This window comes from Oncorhynchus masou, chromosome 16 (genome assembly GCF_036934945.1).
Source record: "Oncorhynchus masou masou isolate Uvic2021 chromosome 16, UVic_Omas_1.1, whole genome shotgun sequence".
NCBI lineage: Eukaryota > Metazoa > Chordata > Actinopteri > Salmoniformes > Salmonidae > Oncorhynchus > Oncorhynchus masou.
In genome coordinates, this window is record NC_088227.1 from 22048295 (window position 1) to 22068013 (window position 19719).

At 40.5% G+C, this 19719-nt stretch overlaps 1 protein-coding gene across 2 annotated transcripts; it reads right to left on the minus strand.

The window, feature by feature from the left end:
- Nucleotides 1-428: 428 nt before the first annotated feature.
- On the minus strand, nucleotides 429-19282 carry fez2b (fasciculation and elongation protein zeta 2b). Of its 2 annotated transcripts, XM_064991177.1 has the most exons (9): nucleotides 18873-19282; nucleotides 11049-11157; nucleotides 10718-10834; nucleotides 10435-10576; nucleotides 8592-8857; nucleotides 6932-7012; nucleotides 4447-4522; nucleotides 4177-4242; nucleotides 429-3497 (listed from the first exon to the last, which is right to left on the minus strand). In XM_064991177.1, the coding sequence occupies exons 1-9, from the start codon at nucleotides 19172-19174 to the stop codon at nucleotides 3481-3483; spliced, it is 1176 nt and encodes a 391-aa protein (XP_064847249.1). In that variant the 5' UTR covers nucleotides 19175-19282; the 3' UTR covers nucleotides 429-3480. The 2 variants fall into 2 exon arrangements, with proteins under 2 accessions (XP_064847249.1, XP_064847248.1); XM_064991176.1 differs by lacking the exon at nucleotides 6932-7012 and having other exon boundaries at nucleotides 18873-19270.
- Between the last annotated feature and the right edge of the window lie 437 nt (nucleotides 19283-19719).

Genomic DNA, 19719 nt, shown 5'->3' on the forward strand with positions numbered 1-19719 from the left:
CACATCGAACTGATAAATGACTCACTTCAGATTGTCTAAGAAAATGACTTTTCTTGGGAGCCAGACTGACATAATTCTGGGACAGATGCATGAGTGCTTCCATGAAATAGGACTCCCGAGAAGGTAGAGGGCTGATGGAGAGAAGAGCTGCCCGTTACACTGAGAGAATAACATGTCATTTTTTCAATTAACCGTATTAAGGCATCCATTTATATTCAGATTTGTTCTTATAGCTACACTGACCTAACATAGAAAGAGAAGAGTATGCCATTTTTTATTTTATATAAACCATATGTACATTGACTTGCTGTTGCTCTGCATGTAAGAATGCATTTGCATCTGTTTACAGATTGCATCTATTAAAAGTGTGGACCAATGTGATTTAATACCAATTATTGATCATCATGGATGCACTTACAAACCAATAGTATGACACCAAAGTAAACATTATTTTATTTGAAATGAGTTCCAATGTAACTCTGGCACAAAACGTTTGTACCACTACAGTCGATATGGTTACAAAACAAACATTTACTGAATAAATGAATGTACTTTAGTACCTCATAACAACAAGACAAGTAAACATAAAAACCCAAAATGGGGGAAGAAGTATATTGCATTAAAAATAAATGAGTAGATTCTATTATACAAAAGTTCTGGCATTTACAAAGGCAGCCTTATTTGTTGCTTGTGTCTATATAAATATAAATCTCTAGATAAAGCGTGGATATACGCTGATATGGTCCCTCTATTTTAGCAGACATGCGACGAGGGGTGGGGCTTCAGCCTGAGTCGATAACCTTCTCTAATCTCCGTGACAACCCCATGCCGCTCCAAGACAACCAGAACAATACTAGTTCTCAACTCGACAATGGAGTCCAAACCCCACCCAAGCTAGTATACATTTCAGTTCAGCTTAACTTTCTTATTACAATGTGGTTCAATGCTAAGGATCCCTTTAGTGTGACCTTAATCCTTATCATTAATTTTATTTACTTTAAGTAAAAGTAGATAAAGTGCATGCAGCACATGCTTGGGGTTCTGAATGCTTCTGAAGCTTGCTACAGTTGAAAGATAGTTACATATGATTCTGTACAGTACGTAGAGGTCTACTGGCTTCCCTTACTAAAGAAAGATGCCTTCTGAGACCCTCAACTAAAACCCAACATCTCTTCATAACATACACTTTGATACAGGGAAAAGAGAGCTTCCGTTAGACTTGATGATTCCTGCCAACTACACCAGACTTCTACTAGTGAGGACTGGCACTACCATTGACTTACAGCGGCCCACCTGGGATATCTAGTTGCTGTCTATAGGTGTCAGGCTGCCTTGGTACAGAGCTATTGCAAGCTGATGCTACAACGTCCACTTAGCTAGGTACTAGCCTATACTTGTCTGAAGCCTTATCACTGATGTTACTATATTACTACTCAGGCCTAGGACAGACAAAAACTAATAAATGGCTACTCAAGCTATAGGATGATGGGCTTGCTAATGCTTCAACATTATCCCCAAGCATGGCGTAACAACATCTACACTCTTCTTCCTAACACGATCCATAATGCTGTACTTCTGTGGACAGGCTGGCTGCTGTAGAACCGATGCTCTGGGTGTACCTGAGAGTTGTGATTGACCAGACCTGATGGGCTTGTGTGTTATTGTAATTATTGTGCACTGAGCTTAGTTACTGCTGATGATTTGACAGGATTGTACAGAGGTGATATTATAGTGCTGAAGGTTAGTGGTTGTGGATGTAGACAATGGGTTTTTGAAATATTTATGTTTGAAAAATCTCTCCTGCTTTTTGTACAGAAACCTCTCTACATCCTTTAAATTGTCTACATAAGTACATGCAACAATTTGGTGATCTACTACTGTTGCTACTAGACAAGACAAGATAACATGTCATCACTAGATCCCCAACATTTACACAACATCAAAGTTATTAGTTCTAAACACAACATGGCAGGATCAACTCACAGCAATTTAACCATTATTTTACATTCTAATATTATTGCTGTAACCCTTCACTTACTGTACTTTATAGAGGCATGAGGCAAGTATACAGGGTGATGTCATGTGACATCCCTAAGAGGGGTCAGAGGTTGATGGCTAGTGTTTACATAACAATGGCGATGTCATAATAAGTGTCCACACACTGCTGGCAGTAAAAAGTCCCTCATCTCTCCAAAACTACAGAAAAATAAAAAGCTGTACAAGTTTGTTCTTTGTTACCTTCTTACTAACTTCTGTCATTTTTTCCCTTTAAAAAAAAAAGTTCCATCTGTGCAATTTCACATTGTAGTATACAAACAATGCTTTATAATATTTGACCGATGTAGCTCCCTAATCCTATGTAGCAGCATGCAAAGACGTGCACAACCTTTAAGGGGGTTTATGAAACATAAAACCTAAGAGATGGTGAAAACAAGGCTTCTGAACCCCACTAATCCCATGGTCTGTCAATCATTAATTGCTCTGAACCAATAGCTCTCTGATAAAGTGGCGAGCTCCCATTGGACTGATCCCGCCCTAGTTAGACTGGTTCAAGAAGCCTTATTTCCCCATCCCTCCTATATATACACACACAGAGGGAATTAGCCAGTTTAACAGAGAAAAGCTGCATCCCAATTGTCAAGTGACTTCTTCTCCTTGTCTCCTCACCCTAACCTTTAATGATGTGAAAAGGCAGGCAGGTGAACGTAGAGGAATTTGTTTTCCATCTCCAGTTCCTTCACATCAGTGCAAACGGAGGATAAAAGATGAGAACAGCAAGCCACTTTAGACAATGGAGAGTAATACTGCTAACATGCAGAGAAGACATTAAAACGAATGTGAGATATTATCATTACAACATTAAAAAACATTTAAGATTACACGTAAAAGGTGAGAAGATAAGGTAAAACAGGCATTAAAATGTGAATCTCAAAAGGTTGCGGGAAAAGTTGTTGTGGGGAAAATAAATACTCCATCAGGAAGAGTCCACCTTATTAGGGGGGTGGGTGACTCCTTCCATTGGTATGTTCAAGAACTCTGCAGCTCCTGAGCGCAGGGCCAGCTTTAGCCTTTTGGGGGCTCTAAGACCGGCAAATTTGTTTCATGGGACCCCTCTTGATGACAGTCAGAAAAATGCATGTTTTAAAGATAATTTCCTGCAGTTCTACACATTTTGCCATGGGACAGAGAGAACATTTAGCAATTTTCAACGAAAAATTCATGCAATTCTAGTTCTGACATGGGGCAGAGACTTTATTGCATTTCTACCCATTTTACCATGAGGTGAATCATTTCCTACAATTCATCACATTTTACCATGGCTTATGCCATGTTATTGATATCTGAGTGAGAGTGACTAACAAAATCAATGAGGGCCCCCTGGAGGTCAGGGACAGTAAGTTGAGTTCCTAAAAAATAAAAAAGTGCTTATGCCTTGAGTGTGTTCAGAGTGTTGTAGAACAGGTGGCTCCTCCACTGGGTTTATGTGGGACACAGCACTGTAGGGACAAGAAGAACACCCAGAAAACAGCTGTCAACCTAAAATGATCTACCACATGGAAGAGAGCAATTAAGAACGGATGGGGGGGGGGGTGAGCAAGAGCGTGTGTCTGAGTAAGAGGAGGGAGTGTGTGTAAGATAGAGGGTAAGTAAAGTAGGTACACCATAATCACAATCACAGCACAGGTACACTTCACTACAGCACAGAGCCAGGGAAGGGGGCTGTCTCTGAGGTGTGTGAGAGCGGGCTCTCCACACATTGCGTGTGTGTGCGTTTCCTGTATGCATGTCATTGTGTGTGTGTGGCTCACAAACCTCCACTTCCACCTTTCTCATACTAGAACTAGCGACAGAGCAGCGCAGCAGAGGCGAGAAACAAGGAGGGTAAAGGTCAAGATGAAAGGCTCCAAAAAACCCTGCAGGCCTTCAGTGAACAAAGAACACATTGGAAGTAGACCCTCCTAATAACATGTGTCCTAACTGGACCCTTGTGTCTTGCAGCATCTTTCTCAGGCACTAGGTCATAGTGAGACTGTCAATCTAGACAAAAGCTCTGTTTTGAACGGGAGCAATGTTTCCTCAAAGTAATTGAGTACCTTTGAGAATGTACACCTTGTGTGGTAATGTGTGGTGTTTTGAACGGGAGTAAGAGTTTTGTAACTGGTAGGGAGGGAGTACCTTTGAGAATGTAGTCTGTTAGGAGGCTGGGTACCTTCTCACTGTCCTCCCGCATGGCATGCAGAACTGCATGGAGGGAAGAGCAAAAAATCAAAAAAATCAAAAAAGATTTGGGATGAGTTACTATCATGGTCATAATAGGACATTTCGGTCTTCACATTACAGCTTTCATCAGTTGGCCTACAGTGACTTAAAAAGTTAACAGACAAAGTGTGGTTTGTAAAATAAATAATACAACGTTGTAATAAACAGGAACATGTCAGTACTCACTCTTGGTGAGGATCTGAAGGTCTTCCACAGAGGGGGAGCCAGAGTTCTTCTCATAGGGGATAACTGTGGTCAGATACTGAGAGCGAGAAACACACGTCACAACCACAGAATGAGAGGAGAGAGAGAACACGACACAGGAGAGAGGGAAGGCAAAGGATGGAGGGGGATACAAAAATAAGAAAAATGTTGAACAGAAAAGAAAAAGAAAAACTGCACCATGATAAAAGAGAAAGTTAAGAATTTTGATGCAAAACTCGTCTGTAGTTCTGCCTGCTTGAACGACAAATAGCTCAGATACACATAAAAACATTAAATGACCCCAGGATTCGATAGAACGTCACTCAGTGATGCACAAATACAATATAACATTCAAAATGGGTGAATCTTAGCTTTCAACTGGAACAACCAGCATTTTAACTACTTTGCAGACAACCATAATATCCATAAAAAATAAAAAATTCCAAGTTTACGCTACAAAACCAACTTAGAGGTTTTAAAAATAGGTTAGATTTGACTCAGAATTCTATGACAGAGTAAGGCAATGTTGGCAGAATAGATGGATGCATATCAATGTATGAAGAATATAATTCACCAATATTTTTCTTGGTAGTCCAACAAATATTGCTCTCAGATTGTAAAAATCACAGCTAGCCTGGTACATTGTTTGTTGTCTCCAGCCATTCGAGATGCGCTGTTTCAGTTTCAATTACTCAATATAGTAATGAACGTGCAGGGACGAGACAGACAGGCAGCTTTTCTCGGCCAGTCAGAATCATGAATCAGCTGGCATAATTTGTATGGATATATACAAAGAAATGTAAATTGAAAAAAGGTCAAACGAAACGAAGTGCAGCTAGTTTGCAGTCTTTCTAGTTTCAGTTTGAAGTGACTCTGTTAGCTGTGTTGTTGGCTCCCCTGAACAACAGTTTCCTGGTGAGAGAGCACATTCTCCATACCAGGCGAAATCACGCCTCATTAGCTCATTGTTACGGATGTATCCAAATAAATGTCACTGGAAAACAGCTTAAACAAATGCAGCTACATTGCTGTTATTCTGGCTGCACTTTTTGACATGATTGTAAGTTACCTGTAGTTGGCTAGCTAGCTAGCAAGCAAGGGATAACATTTAGAAGCACCGACTGGGTCGCGTCCATAGATACAGAACAGAAAGACTGAACGACTGGGTCACGTCTCTGGAAACCGAACCGATAGAGCGAACGACCAGCCGGCTTGGGTAGCAACCCTAGATGTGTGTCGGGACTATATCTTGTGGAAGGATGAAATAGTATGAATAAATTCATCAAAATAAAGTTAATGAAAATATGTCAAATCATTATTTGAATATGTTGGTAATCCGATGCAAAAAAGTGAGAACAGCCTCGAAGCCGGTGTTTGGAGGATATATTGGCACAGTTTTCTGCCCCCGACTTGTCTCGGACCTAACAACACACGTACCAATATATCCTCCAAACACCGGCTTCTAGGGCATTATCACTTAAGTCATTTTATTTTTACGGCGTGCGGCTGGGATCTTTCATCTCAGCACTTTACATTTATATCTCTGTTCAGTGTATGTTTGCTGACGGAATGTAATTTATGTCAGTAGATTTTCTGTATTCCTCAGAGGGGACACTAATTCAGAGAAGTTTAGGCAGTTAGACAAATTCCCTAAATTTGCCGTTGTTCCCCTGTTAATGAAGTGTTCAAGCAATGTCAGTTGAGTTGAATCAAAAGAAGACAGCACATATTGATCATTGACATAAATGCGGAGGCCCGTTCTTTTCATTCTATTTATATGGCAGCACATGCGATCAGGCGCAAAGGAGGGGAGAAAATGTGCTATTCAAACGGTTATTAAACGAGACCTCGTCATTACGCTGGCCAATTATAGTCATCCAAAATTCTATGACTGTCACAATCCTAAACCTTACCATCACCCTTTGTATGAATTGTTGGAAGTCAAGAAACTGATTATTTGAGAGTGAGAGAGTCATTGGTCAACTCTGAGCCAATAATGAGTGAAAGTAAGTTGTGATTGGTTTGTGAGTGGCTGTAGGTGAGGTTTAAGGCCATTGGTTGGTTTTAGCTTGGTGGGAGACAACTGGGCATTAGTAATAGGAGGATGCTTGTTTGCAGGAAATAAGCAGTGCACACTACTGGATGATTCAGCATCCAGTTACAGCCAATCTCAAGGCTAAATGCTCAGTCAACAAGACCGGAAAAGAATAAGGGAAGAAAAGAACAAGTCATAAAAAGAGAAGGATATGAAAGCTGAGAAGGAGCTGCTTAATTTGTGTTTGATGGACAGAGAGAATGAGCCACAGGACGAGAGAGCAGAAAGGAGGGCTTGAGTTAAATTGAAAATGAAAGATGGTAAAATAAAGAGGACATGTGGTAAACACAGCAGCGGCAAAAGCTGTAGAGAAAAGAACTGTAAAGAAAAATGTCAAAAAAGATGAGAAGATAGCTAGAGAGAGAGGGGCACCTGTTTGTCCCCTCCTGTGATGCCGAAAGTTTGACGGAGGCCGTTCTGAATGACAGTGGACAGCCCTTCCATAGTGAAGAGCTAGAGGAAGGGAGAGGAGGGAGAGAACGCAAGAGAGATAAAACTACCAGAGAAAGAATGAGAAACCCTCCAAAAAGACATGAGAGCTCTAGAGAGCAGGAGAATAAGAAGAGGGGTTCAGAACTGGATTCAACCTGCCATCGTTTCTGGTTCCGAAAAGGACAAATTATCCACACGGAAGTCCAACAGTTCAGATTGGACAAAAACAATGGCAAGGTGAATTCAGACCTACAGGGTCGTTTATTTTACTGTCCAGTTTTCAGCTGGTATTTACAAAGACATATGACAAAGCCCAATAATTACAATGTAATGATGTAAATAAATACATTTTCACTATGTAAATAGAAGGCTAATAGTGGACTGTAGAATAAAGCAGAAGGAGAGACAGAAAGAGAGACCCAACAGGGTCTGCAGGGTGAGTGCAGAAGTTAGTACAGGACTACCACAGGGTGTTGTTTTGTACTTCCAGGCATGTCTCTCATGCATTTCTTCTGTTTCCAGTGCATGCATCTAACCTGGTTTGTGCCTGTATAAATGGGCGTGTGCACAATACACAACAGTGGGGTACAAAATTATTGACACCCTTGATAAAGATGAGCATTAATGACGATATAAAATAAATAATTCAAGTACTGAACTATATTGTATGCTCAAAAAATGTGGGAAATTATGTTATTTTATACTAATACAATTGCCCAGAGAAAGATTTTGTTTAGCAAATCAATATTTTTCCTGAAAAAGGTAGGGGTCAAAATGATTGACCACCCAAAGATTCTTATAAAGTAGTCAAAAGTTTAGTATTTGGTTCCATATTCCTAGCAAACGACTACATCAAGTTTGTAACTCTACAGACTTGTTGGATGCATTTGCAGTTTGTTTTGGGTTTATTTTATTCTGATTATTTTGTGCCCAATAGAAATGAATGGTAAATAGACATGCTAAGATATCATTATCATTCATGATTCATTCAGGATTATGCGTAATCATGGTAGCATCTACATTAATGTAGAGGTGTTTAGAAACATATACTATTCTTATTTACTATACAATTGACTCCAAAATGACACATTACATTATTTACCATTAATTTAGGGGCGGTAGGTAGCCTCGAGGTTAGAGCGTTGGACTAGTAACCGAAAGGTTGCAAGATTGAATCCCCGAGCTGACAAGGTACTGTTCCTAGGCCATCATTGAAAATAAGAATTTGTTCTTAACTGACTTGCTTAGTTAAATAAAGTTCAAATATTGATGTAGTCATTGTGTGATAGAAATATGGGACCAAATACTAAACTTGTGACTACTTTATTTCGTCTTTGGGGAGTCATTTTGACCACTACATTTTAGTTAAAAAATTATGACTTGTTAAACAAAATCTACTTCTCTGAGCAATTGTATTAGCTCAGTACTTGCATTATTTATTTTATACAGTCAGTACTGCTCATCTTAATTGAGGGTGTCAATAATTTCAGACGCCACTGTATCTAGGCACGTATGTGCATCACAACGTGTATTATATGCATTTCAAATCATACAATACTATGTGTACGAATCTGTGTCTATCGGTGTCCATCTCGCTCACCGTCCCAGGGACATGTGTCCTGTCTGCCCTCTGAACGCTGCCTGTGGGCCTGATCTTCTTCTTCTTGCGGAGCAGCTCACGGTGCTCCTTCTGCCGATTCTGCACGTCGATGAGCAGTGAGATGAAGCTGTTCTTCACCTCCTTCTCAAAGTCCAGCTCGTCCCTCAGGGCCAGGGCCTGGATCAGCTCCTCACTGTAGCGCCTGATGGCCGTCTCCACCTCCTCCAAGGCCTCGCTCAGCTCTGAGACTGAAAGACGACGCAAGCCTGGGAGGAGGTAGGGATTAGAACATAAACATACTAACACATACTTATATAGAGCTTGACAAATTCCATGAACACATGGCAGGATAACACATCACATACTAACACATACTTACATGGTCAGTCCCAAACGTTTGCATTACAGCTTGATATGTTTTGCATTTAAAGTTACATAACAAGTAAGCAGTAATTGCTGTCCAGTTGTATGTAGTGTCTATTATGTAACAATGCTACTGTGAGCCTGTATCTGCAGTCCAGTTGTATATACACTAAATATACAAAACATTTAAGAACACTTGCTCTTTCCCTGACAGACTGACGAGGTGAATCCAGGTGAAAGCTATGATCCCTATATCCTTCCTGTTTGGCCATGTCCGGGGGTATCATCGGATGGGGCCACAATGTCTCCTGACCCCTCCTGTCTCAGCCTCCAGTATTTATGCTGTAGTAGTTTGTGTGTCGGGGGGCTAGGGTCAGTTTGTTATATCTGTAGTACTTCTCCTGTCTTATCCAGTGTCCTGTGAGAATTTAAGTATGCTCGCTCTAATTCTCTCTTTCTCTCCTTTCTTTCTCTCGTAGGACCTGAGCCCTAGGACCATGCCTCAGGACTACCTGGCATGATGACTCCTTGCTGTCCCCAGTCCACCTGGCCGTGCTGCTGCTCCAGTTTCAACTGTTCTGGCTGCGGCTATGGAACCCTGACCTGTTCACCGGGCGTGCTACCTGTCCCAGACCTGCTGTTTTCAACTCTCTAGAGACAGCAGGAGCGGTAGAGATACTCTTAATGATCGGCTATGAAAAGCCAACTGACATTTACTCCTGAGGTGCTGACTTGCTGCACCCTCGACAACTACTATGATTTTCATTTGACCATGCTGGTCATTTATGAACATTTGAACATCCTGATCATGTTCTGTTATAATCTCCACCCGGCACAGCCAGAAGAGGACTGGCCACTCCTCATAGCCTGGCTCCTCTCTAGGTTTCTTCCTAGGTATTGGCCTTTCTAGGGAGTTTTTCCTAGCCACCATGCTTCTACACCTGCATTGCCTGCTATTTGGGGTTTTAGGCTGGGTGTCGGTACAGCACTTTGAGATATCAGCTGATGTAAGAAAGGCTACATAAATACATTTGATTTTGATTTGATCCCTTATTGATGTCACCTGCTAAATCCACTTCAATCAGTGTAGATGAAGGGGAGGAGACACGTTAAAGAAGGATGTTTAAGCCTTGAGACATGGATTGTGTATGTGTGCCATTCAGAGGGTGAATGGACAAGACAAAATACTTAAGTGCCTTTGAACAGGTATGGTAGCAGGTGTCAAGAACTGCAACACTGCTGCGTTTTTTGGGCTCAACAGTTTCCTGTGTATATCAAGAACGGCCCACCACCCAAAAGACATACAGCCAACTTGACAACTGTGGGAAGCATTGGAGTCAACATGGGCCAGCATCCCTTTTGGAACTTAAAGTTTGGTATACTCAGTATGTATGTATGGGATGGGGTTGTGTAATACAGCTGCAGGGAGCTGTTTATACTTGAGCTGTTAGTGATTTGATGCGAGTTAGGAGTCACTCACGGTCCTCATAGCTGGTGTTGGAGCTGGAGCGTTTGAGGTTGCTGAGATCTTGGGAGAGCAGGGACAGGTCTGACTGGGACGGGCTCTTATCATCCTCTGGGTCTGGAGACTCCTGCATCATCTCCTCAATCTCCTCGATCACCTGCAACACACACACACACACATAGCTTGTGTTAAGAGGGTGGCTTTGTAAGTAGTAGAGTGTGGTGAATTTGAGACGTGATAGAAAGAGAGCGAGTGTGTGTGTGTTGTCTATCAAGTGTGTGTGTGTGTGTGTGTGTACCTGTTCGGCAGTGAAGAGCGGCTCATCGTTGATGCAGGACACAATAATGGAGTGCATGTCCATCTGTTCCCTCAGCTCCTCATCATCAGACAGGTCCAGAGGCATGTTGTCCAGCTTCTGTCCATCAGAGGAAGAGAGAGAGAAGAGGGCGAGAAGAGGGACAAAGAGAGATAGGGAGAGAGCAAAAAGGGAGATGAGAGTCAGCTTGGCTGAGCTAATGAACAGGTGTGCTGAGCGGGGGAATGTGTACAGTGTGGAGGTGCAGACCATGTGTGTAAGTGTTTGCCTATGGGTGTGGGCGTTAGCCTGTGGGTGTGTGTGTGTGTCTTACCCCCTGCTTGCAGAGGTTGAGTGTGGGGAGATGCAGGGAGCGAATGTGAGATGTCTTCCAGTCCACTGGCATCACGTTGCCATAGTTATCTGTCAGAGCATTCCACACCCTGAGGGGGAGAACGAGAGAAAGAACGTGGAAGAGAAATGGTGAGAGGAATGAAGAGAAAGGGGGTGAGAAAGGAGAGAAAAAGAAGGAAGACAGAAAATGTTACACTGCACTTGAAACATTTCCCCAGTGACACAGCATTAGTTGGCAGTAGTGTGTCATCCTCTTTCCTCACCACCCACACACCCCTCTGTCCCTGACGCAGCTCGCCTCTGACTGATAAGAGAGCAGGAATCTGGCATGTTAATAGCCTAGACATTTTTTTTTATGCCAAATGTATTTTTTATGTCAATTCTCTCTCAAAAGGGTTTTGCGCTATACTATAGGAAATACAGAATACATTTTGTACATAGATCACGCTACACAATGGGAGTGATCATGTGTAATGTGAGGATGAGTGTGTGTGTCTGACCAGGACTGCTGCGAGCGATGCGAGGATGGGCACTGTGAACCCAAGTGTCAGAAAGGTTTTGCATCAGAGAGTTTGTCACACACGTGTTCTTCATATAACTCCAGTCTCTCCATCCCTCTCTTACTAACAAAGCATCATTATCATCAACAACACACAGTTCAAGGACAGGTTCTCTAAATTGGGCAATGCTGGCAGGAAATGCTTTGGCCCTGCGGCTGTCACCCTGTAATTCAGGCATTACTATATTTTTAGGCCGTCAACAACAGACACGCACGCACACATGCAAGCCCTGAATAAACAAGAACAAGCACACAAAAGCCTCTATGTGGCCAGTGGCTCTCTGTGCATCTCCATGGGTAGTCCTTCACCAAGGAAAGTTGATCATGAAACTTTTCCCTAAAGCACACCGATATATGAACACACACACATTACTTCCTGTCTCCATGTCATCCTCGCTGTGCGTCTCTGCTTGGAGGTAGGTCATTAGCCAGCTACAGTAGAGCTTGTTAGTAGGCAAGGCACGTCCTCCAAAAAGGGCAGTCAATCATGAAAGGACTCCGCTGCCCTCAGTGCACTGCTCTTTCAGCCCTGCTAAAGGCTTCTCTCCAAACTACCCCCTCCACCTTCCTCTCACCATCCTGAGCTCATTTTACTGTAAAAGAGTGCAGTGTTTCCCCAAGATTATTTGGATGTGACTCAAGAGCAACTGAAGCAACAAAGACGACTGTACATTTCAACTGACAATCTTTGTGTGTGCATCTGACTGTGTGTGTGTGTGCTGAGCGATTAAGCAATGCTTTTTATTTTTAAAGTTGTTTGTGCGGTTTGTTCTTCAGCTGCCCGAAATGTGAGAGAAAATATCCACAGGAACGTATTGTTTACCACTTGGTAGGAGGGACATCCCAGCTTCATTTCATTTGCTCTTCCAACTGCCCAACTCCTGGCAGAACCCTACATCACAGCCACTGACATCGTTACATCGTAGCACAGCAGGAGAGTGGTTTTATCACGGTAGCACATTGAGGTCAATTCACAGCAATTAATCTAAAATAATTAATAGATTTTAAAATAAAAAAAAACACTGTCATAGACAGACAAAATTAATATAGATGAAAGGAGAGTTCCTAACAAGTTCAGGAAGCCAATAAAGTGCTCTGTGAGACGTTCACAGCGATGGGGGCAGACATTTTGATCAAGCGAGACCTTCAGAAAAAATGCACATTTATGTATTTTACAGATATAAGGAAGGTGAAATCTTATAGTTAGTTGTGTTTATAATTTCAATATACTATATTTAGAAAGCAAATAAGTCATTTCAAGCCTTATCGATACAGTTTTGTTGAAAAGGAAATGCATAATATAAAATGTAATTTTCTTATTTGTATCATACTTGTACTGTGTACTTCAGCTTGTGTCCTCAAAAGTCAGTACACCTCAGCCTTTTATAACATTTTTTTTTACCAGAAAGGTGAGATTTTAACCGTCCTGAGTATGCAGCATTACTAGGTATTGTTTATGGCCCTCTCATAATAAATCATTATTTGGGGGATTACATAGATTATATTTTTCATTACAATTAACTGGTTAATGGCTGTGATAGCAAAAAAACTGAGGATGGATCTAGAACATTGTAGTTACTCCACAATACCAACCTAATTGACAGACTGAAAAGGAAGTCTGTAGAGAAAAATAATATTCCAAAACATGCATTCTGTTTGCAACAAGGCACTAAAGTAATGCAACAAAAATGTGGCCAAGCAATTACCTTTGCCCTTAATACAAAGTGTTATGTTTGAGGCAAATCCAATACAACACAATACAGAGTATCACTCTCCATATTTTCAAGCATAGTGGTGGCTGCATCATGCTGTGCGTATGCTTTTAATCGTTAAGGACAGAGGTTTTTCAGGATACATTTTTTTATGGAATAGAGCTAAGTACAGGCAAAATCCTAGAGGAAAACCTGGTTCAGTCTGCTTTCCACCTTTCAGCAGACCAATAACCTAAAACACACTGGAGTTGCTTACCAAGAAGACAGTGAATGTTACCAAGTGGCCTATTTACAGCATTGACTTCAATCTACTTGAAAATCTATGGCAACACTTGAAAATGGTTGACAAGCAATGATCAACAACCAATTTGAAAGAGCTTGAAGAATTATGAAAATAATAAATGGGTAAATGTTGCGCAATCCAGATGTGAAAAGTTTAGAGACTTACCCAGAAAGACTTTTAGCTGTAATTGCTGCCAAAGGTGCTTCTACAAAGTACCGACTCAGGGGTGTGAACACTTATGTAAATGAGATATTTCTGTATTTCATTTTCAATAAACTTGCTACAATTTAAAAAAAAAACATGGTTTCACTTTGTTATTATGGGGTATTATGTGTAGATTGGTAAGAAGAAAAATATATTTGTAATCCATTTTGGATTCAGGCTGTAGTAACAAAATGTGTAATCTATGGTCAAGGGGTATGAGTCATTTCTGAAGGCACTGTATATATTAATGTTAGTTTTATATTGGATGTTCAGTTCTCTCTCTTCAAAGGATTTGAACCAAGCATGCCATGACAATGAAAAATAATGTTATTTGGATTCAGTTAATTAACTAAGGCTATGCACAATACTGCCCCCTTTGGAGGAATTGCGTGCCCATAGTAAACAGAAAAAAATATGTCCAAAATTGCTAATATATGCATATAATAATTATTATTGAATAGAAAACACTTCTAAAACGGTTCGAATTATGTCTGTATGTAAAGCAGAATTCACAGGGCAGCCATTCTACCAAACTCTCTCTCTCATCAGGAAAGTTGTCCCAACTTTGACGTCATCGCCCCCACCCTTCCCAACCAGTAACGGATCTGGGAACAGTTTCTGTGTCTTCAGCGTGATGTGTTGTTTCAATAGGGCGAGTAATGGAGAAAATCCCGCGAGCTTTGGCCCGTTGGCGGGCAAAATACTGTAGTGTCACGAGAATTTAGCTGCGCGTCCTGGCGCAATTGTACATAGGGCATTCATTGTTCTAGCTCGTCGGAGAAGAGTTGCGTTCTTTCGGTTGAATCGCCAATTGTTTTGTACGTTAATAACATCCTAAAGCTTGATTCTGCACTTAGTTTGACCAGTTTAGTCGACATATAATATGTAATTTTGAAGTTTTGATGCGCAACTGTCATTTTGGGTGCATTTCAGCTGAAGCTGTTAGCATATGCTAATACAAAGACACACAAACTGAAACCAAACGATGTATTGGGTAAGTATGACTCATTCCACTACATTCTGATCGAAGACCATCAAAGGTAAGGGAATATTTATGTTGTAATTTTGTATTTCTGTTGACTCCAACATAGCGCAGAAATATTGCTTACGTCTGAGCGCCGCCTCAGATTATTGCCTAGTGAACGAATTCTGTAACGTTAAAAATAAATGTAACACAGCGGTTGCATTAAGAAGCAGTGTATCTTTCTAACTATATGTAGAACATGTATATTTAGTCAAAGTTTATGATGTGTATTGCTGTTATCTGGCGTTATCTGGCGGAGCTATCTATAATTTCTCCGTACATTTCTGTAGCATTTTTTGAACATGGCTCAATGTAAACTGAGATTTATGGATATAAATTGCATATTATTGAAAAAAACATAAATGTACTGTGTAACATGTCCTATTACTGTCATCTGATGAAGATTTTCAAAAGGTTAGTGAATTATTTTTCTTTTAATCCTGTGTTTGTGATTGCATCTTTTGCTTGACAAAATGGCTGCATATCGTCTGTGTGTCTGTGGTGGTTTGACATAAATATGTGCTATGTTTTCGCCGTAAAACATTTTAGAAATCTGACTCGCTGGGTAGATGAACAAGGTGTTTATCTTTCATTTGTGCTATTGGACTTGTTAATGTGTGGAGGTTAAATATTTCTAAGAATATTTTTGCATTCTGTGCGCCACGGTTTGAGTTGAGCGGGGGGGGGGGGGGCGTGGTTCTTCTTGGGGAACCTGTACCGTTAACAAGTTTTAATTGTGATGGCATGCTTGGTTCAATAGCTATTAACTAGAGAAAACCGGATATCCAACATAAAACAAATTTTATCTCGCTGCAAACAACCAAGCTTGGTCTCATAGGCTAGATGTAACATAGTACATGTAAATCCTGGACACTCAAATTAGGTTATGTTTTGTTACATAACACAGAAGGTTACTTAATAACCCTTTTAGCTAACTCTTCCCCTAACCCAGCTAACGTTAGCCACCTAACTAACGTTAGCCACCTAACTAACGTTAGCCACCTAACTAACGTTAGCCACCTAACTAACGTTAGCCACCTAACTAACGTTAGTAATAGCAAATTGTAATTTGTAAAATATAAGTTTTGCACATTTGTAACAGATTGTAGGTTTTGGAAATTCATAACATAAGAATTATTATTCGTAACATATTATACGAAATGGATGATGGACATCCACATACTAAATTGAGTCTCTCAAATTTACATACAGAATAATAAGAAATGCTCTGAGAGCAGGTTGAAGTACCACATACACACCATCGATCTAAACAGTAGGGTAAACAATACTTTCCTGGAGATATTTTGTCTCAACCAGTAGTTTAAATGTAATTCTATTCAAAATTCTGCCTTCTAGGGTACATTTACACGATTTTTCAGAGATTCGTTTCAGGCTGTATATACCCATTAATTGTGTATTACTGCCAGATTAAATCAGACTAAGCTGAAGCGTGCCCTTTCAAAAACAATTACAAAGATTTACCTCTGTGTACCTCTGTCGAGAGCTTCAAGTTCTTGTGTCCAAATCACTAAAGCCTTAAAATGGTCCAAACACACACGCACAGTTGTGAAGAAGGTGTGAAAGTGCCTCTTCCCCCTCTGGAGGTTGAAAAAGTTAGCCATGGGCCCTCAAATCCTCAAAAAGCTCCACATCTTGACTGGCTGCATCACTGCCTGGTATGGTAATAGTACCGCCCTCGATCGCAAGGCGTGGACAGCCCAGTAGATCACTGGGGCCGAGCTCCCTGCCATCCAGGATAAAGGGCCAATTTCAAGTTTTCATAGCAATCGGTAACCGGCATTTTTGGACGCCGATTACATTGCATTCCAAGAGGAACTGTGTGGCAGGCTGACCACCTGTTACGCGAGTGCAGCAAGGAGCCAAGTTAAGTTGCTAGCTAGCATTAAACTTATCTTATAAAAAACAATCAATCTTCACATAATCACTAGTTAACTACACATGGTTTATGATATTACTAGGTTAACCAGCTTGTCCTGCGTTGCATATAATCAATGCGGTGCCTGTTAATTTATCATCGAATCACAGCCTACTTCACCAAACAGGTGATGATTTAACAAAAGCACAATCGTTGCACGAATGTACCTAACCATAAACATCAATGCCTTTCTTAAAATCAATACACAGAAGTATATATTTTTAACCTGCATATTTAGTTAAAAGAAATTCATGTTAGCAGGCAATATTAACTTGGGAAATTGTGTCACTTCTCTTGCGTTCATTGCACGCAGAGTCAGGGTATAATGCAACAGTTTGGGCCACCTGGCTTGTTGCGAACAATTTGCCAGAATCTTACGTAATTATGACACAACATTGAAGGCTGTGCAATGTAACAGCAATATTTAGACTTAGGGTTTGCCACCAGTTCGATAAAATACGGAAGTATGTCACTGAAAGAATAAATGTTTTGTTTTGAAATGACAGTTTCCGGATATGACCATATTAATGACCAAAGGCTCGTATTTATGTGTTTATTATATTATAATTAAGTCTCTGATTTCATATTTGATAGAGCAGTCTCACTGAGCGGTGGTAGGCAGCAGCAGGCTCGTAAGCATTCATTTAAACTTTACTGCATTTGCCAGCAGCTCTTAGCAATGCTTGAGGCACAGCACTGTTTATGACTTAAAGCCTATCAACTCCTGAGATTAGGCTGGCAATACTAAAGTGCCTACTAGAACATCCAATAGTCAAAGGTATATGAAATACAAAAATGGTATAGAGATAAATAGTTGACGCGTCATAATTCCTATAATTAACTACAACCTAAAACTTCTTAACTGCGAATATTGAAGAACTGGGAATACTGAACGACCAGCTTTCATATTTTCTGAGCAAGGAACTTAAATGTTAGCTTTTTTACAAGGCACATATTGCACTTTTACTTTCTTCTCCAACAATGTGTTTTTTCATTATTTAAACCAAATTGAGCACGTTTCATTATTTATTTGAGACTAAATAGATCTTATGTATTATATTAAGTTAAAATAAATGTATTCATTCAGTATTGTTGTAATTGTCATTATCACACACACACACACACACACACACACACACACACATATATATATATATAAAAAAATATATTTTAAAAAGTAATAACATCAGCCGATTATTCTGTATCGGCTTGTTTTGGTCCTCCAATAATCGGTATTGGTTGAAAAATCATAATCTGTCAACCTCTAATCCAGGACATCTATATCAGGCATACCGGTATGGCTCTTGAACGGCTTTCATCCCCAATCAACAAGACTGCTAAATAGCTACACAAACTATCGGAGTTAACTTTCTATCTTTATCGACGTTTTAATTTTGCACTGTGTCTATGCACAATCACCAGGGCCCTACACACGCACTCACACATAATATGCACATTAGTCTACACACACGCACCCACTCACATAGATGCTGCTGCTACTCTGTTTATATCCTGTCACCAGTCACCTTATATCATATCCAACTCCATCACGCCATGTATATAATGGGTATGTATATAATGTTAGTATGCTTACTTTTGCGTTCTTCATATTTCTCGTGTGTTTTTTCTAGTATTACATTGTTATTAATGATTGTATTGTTGAGTTTTGAGTTTGCAAGAAAGTAGTGTCACTGTGCATGTGACATGTGAAACTTTAACTATCAAGTTATTTACAAACTTGGGTAGCTAGCTGCTAGGTAACTTAGCTAGCTACTTTGAAAACACAGCTCAGCTAATGCATTATAACTAACGTTACCTGCTAACAAACAACAAAACACTTAAGCTTATCTTGAAGGCTCTTCTCTTGAAGTCCTTATTTCCTAAGTTATTTTTACAGGTTTACATGCATTCCAAATAACATTGGCTAACTAGCTAACACTAACAACCCTTTTGTAAAATGGCTAGCTAGCTAGCTAGCAGCAGGTTCATATTAGCAATGGTATGCTAACTAACTAGCTTGAGATTGTAGACAAACTATAAATGCTTAACTGATAAAACAAGTAGTAGCTACACAATTCACACTCACTCGTCGTCTTTGAGGAAAGTATCTTCTGTGATAGGTTTAATAGGGGCTATGTTTTCAGTCTTGGTGTTGTAATTTCGAAAGCAAACTGTCAGCTTCTCATCGAAGTCGTGGACAAGGTCCTCCATTGATGTGAAGCTGCATATATCCCCCGAGAAGCTGTCGAGGTCTGAGAAATCATCCACCAGTCCCGAATCAGCCATGTTCGAGTTCAGCTGGTCCAGTCGGTTCGGCGACTCGGAGGCCGCCTTGAATTCATTGAAATCCTGCCAGTCTTCGTCGAAGTGGGCTAACGGCGCCGCCATGACTGATGCAGGGACTCGGTTCGGCTGCGCAAACCCTGGATGGTATTCTATCCTCCGCGATATGGCAATGATGAACCCGGAGACTAGAATGTGGAAGCTCTCTGACTCTGCTGACGTCACGCGTGGTGGGACTCGATTCTCTACGAAGGAAGATCAAAACAAACATGGTTTTGAACGTGTTTCAGAGTTTTTTTAAATTGAGCAATTGTACTATTTCATCTTCGAGTATGTGTGACTGTGGTCAGTAGTGCCCACGATTCTCAGTTAAAATGCACATTTGGCATATTTTCCCTATTGTTGCAAACTGCAGGTAAAGGTCAAACAAGGGAATAATTGTTGGATATTGTATTGACTTGGGTATTTAGGCTTTGAACCATAGACTGGGTTCTTGTATGTAGGCTATGTTATGTAAAAAATTAAAAAATACTGTGGAAAATGTTATTGCAAGCATATAATTTCCCACCTGGGGGCGGTGGTGAGCTAATGTAAAGTGGAATTGAGACATTTGGGTCTATAGATGGAGGTTCTGAAATTAGTCTATGACC

Excerpts from the sequence above, each read along its gene's own strand:
- fez2b (XM_064991177.1), bottom strand. The coding sequence starts at position 19,174 with ATGGCGGCGCCGTTAGCCCACTTCGACGAAGACTGGCAGGATTTCAAT. Across the intron at positions 11,158-18,872 it reads ACTTTCCTCAAAGACGACGA|GGTGTGGAATGCTCTGACAG; the intron begins GTGAGTGTGAAT and ends TCTCCCCCTCAG. Across the intron at positions 7,013-8,591 it reads GGACACATGTCCCTGGGACG|CTCTTCACTATGGAAGGGCT; the intron begins GTGAGCGAGATG and ends CCCTTCCTCTAG.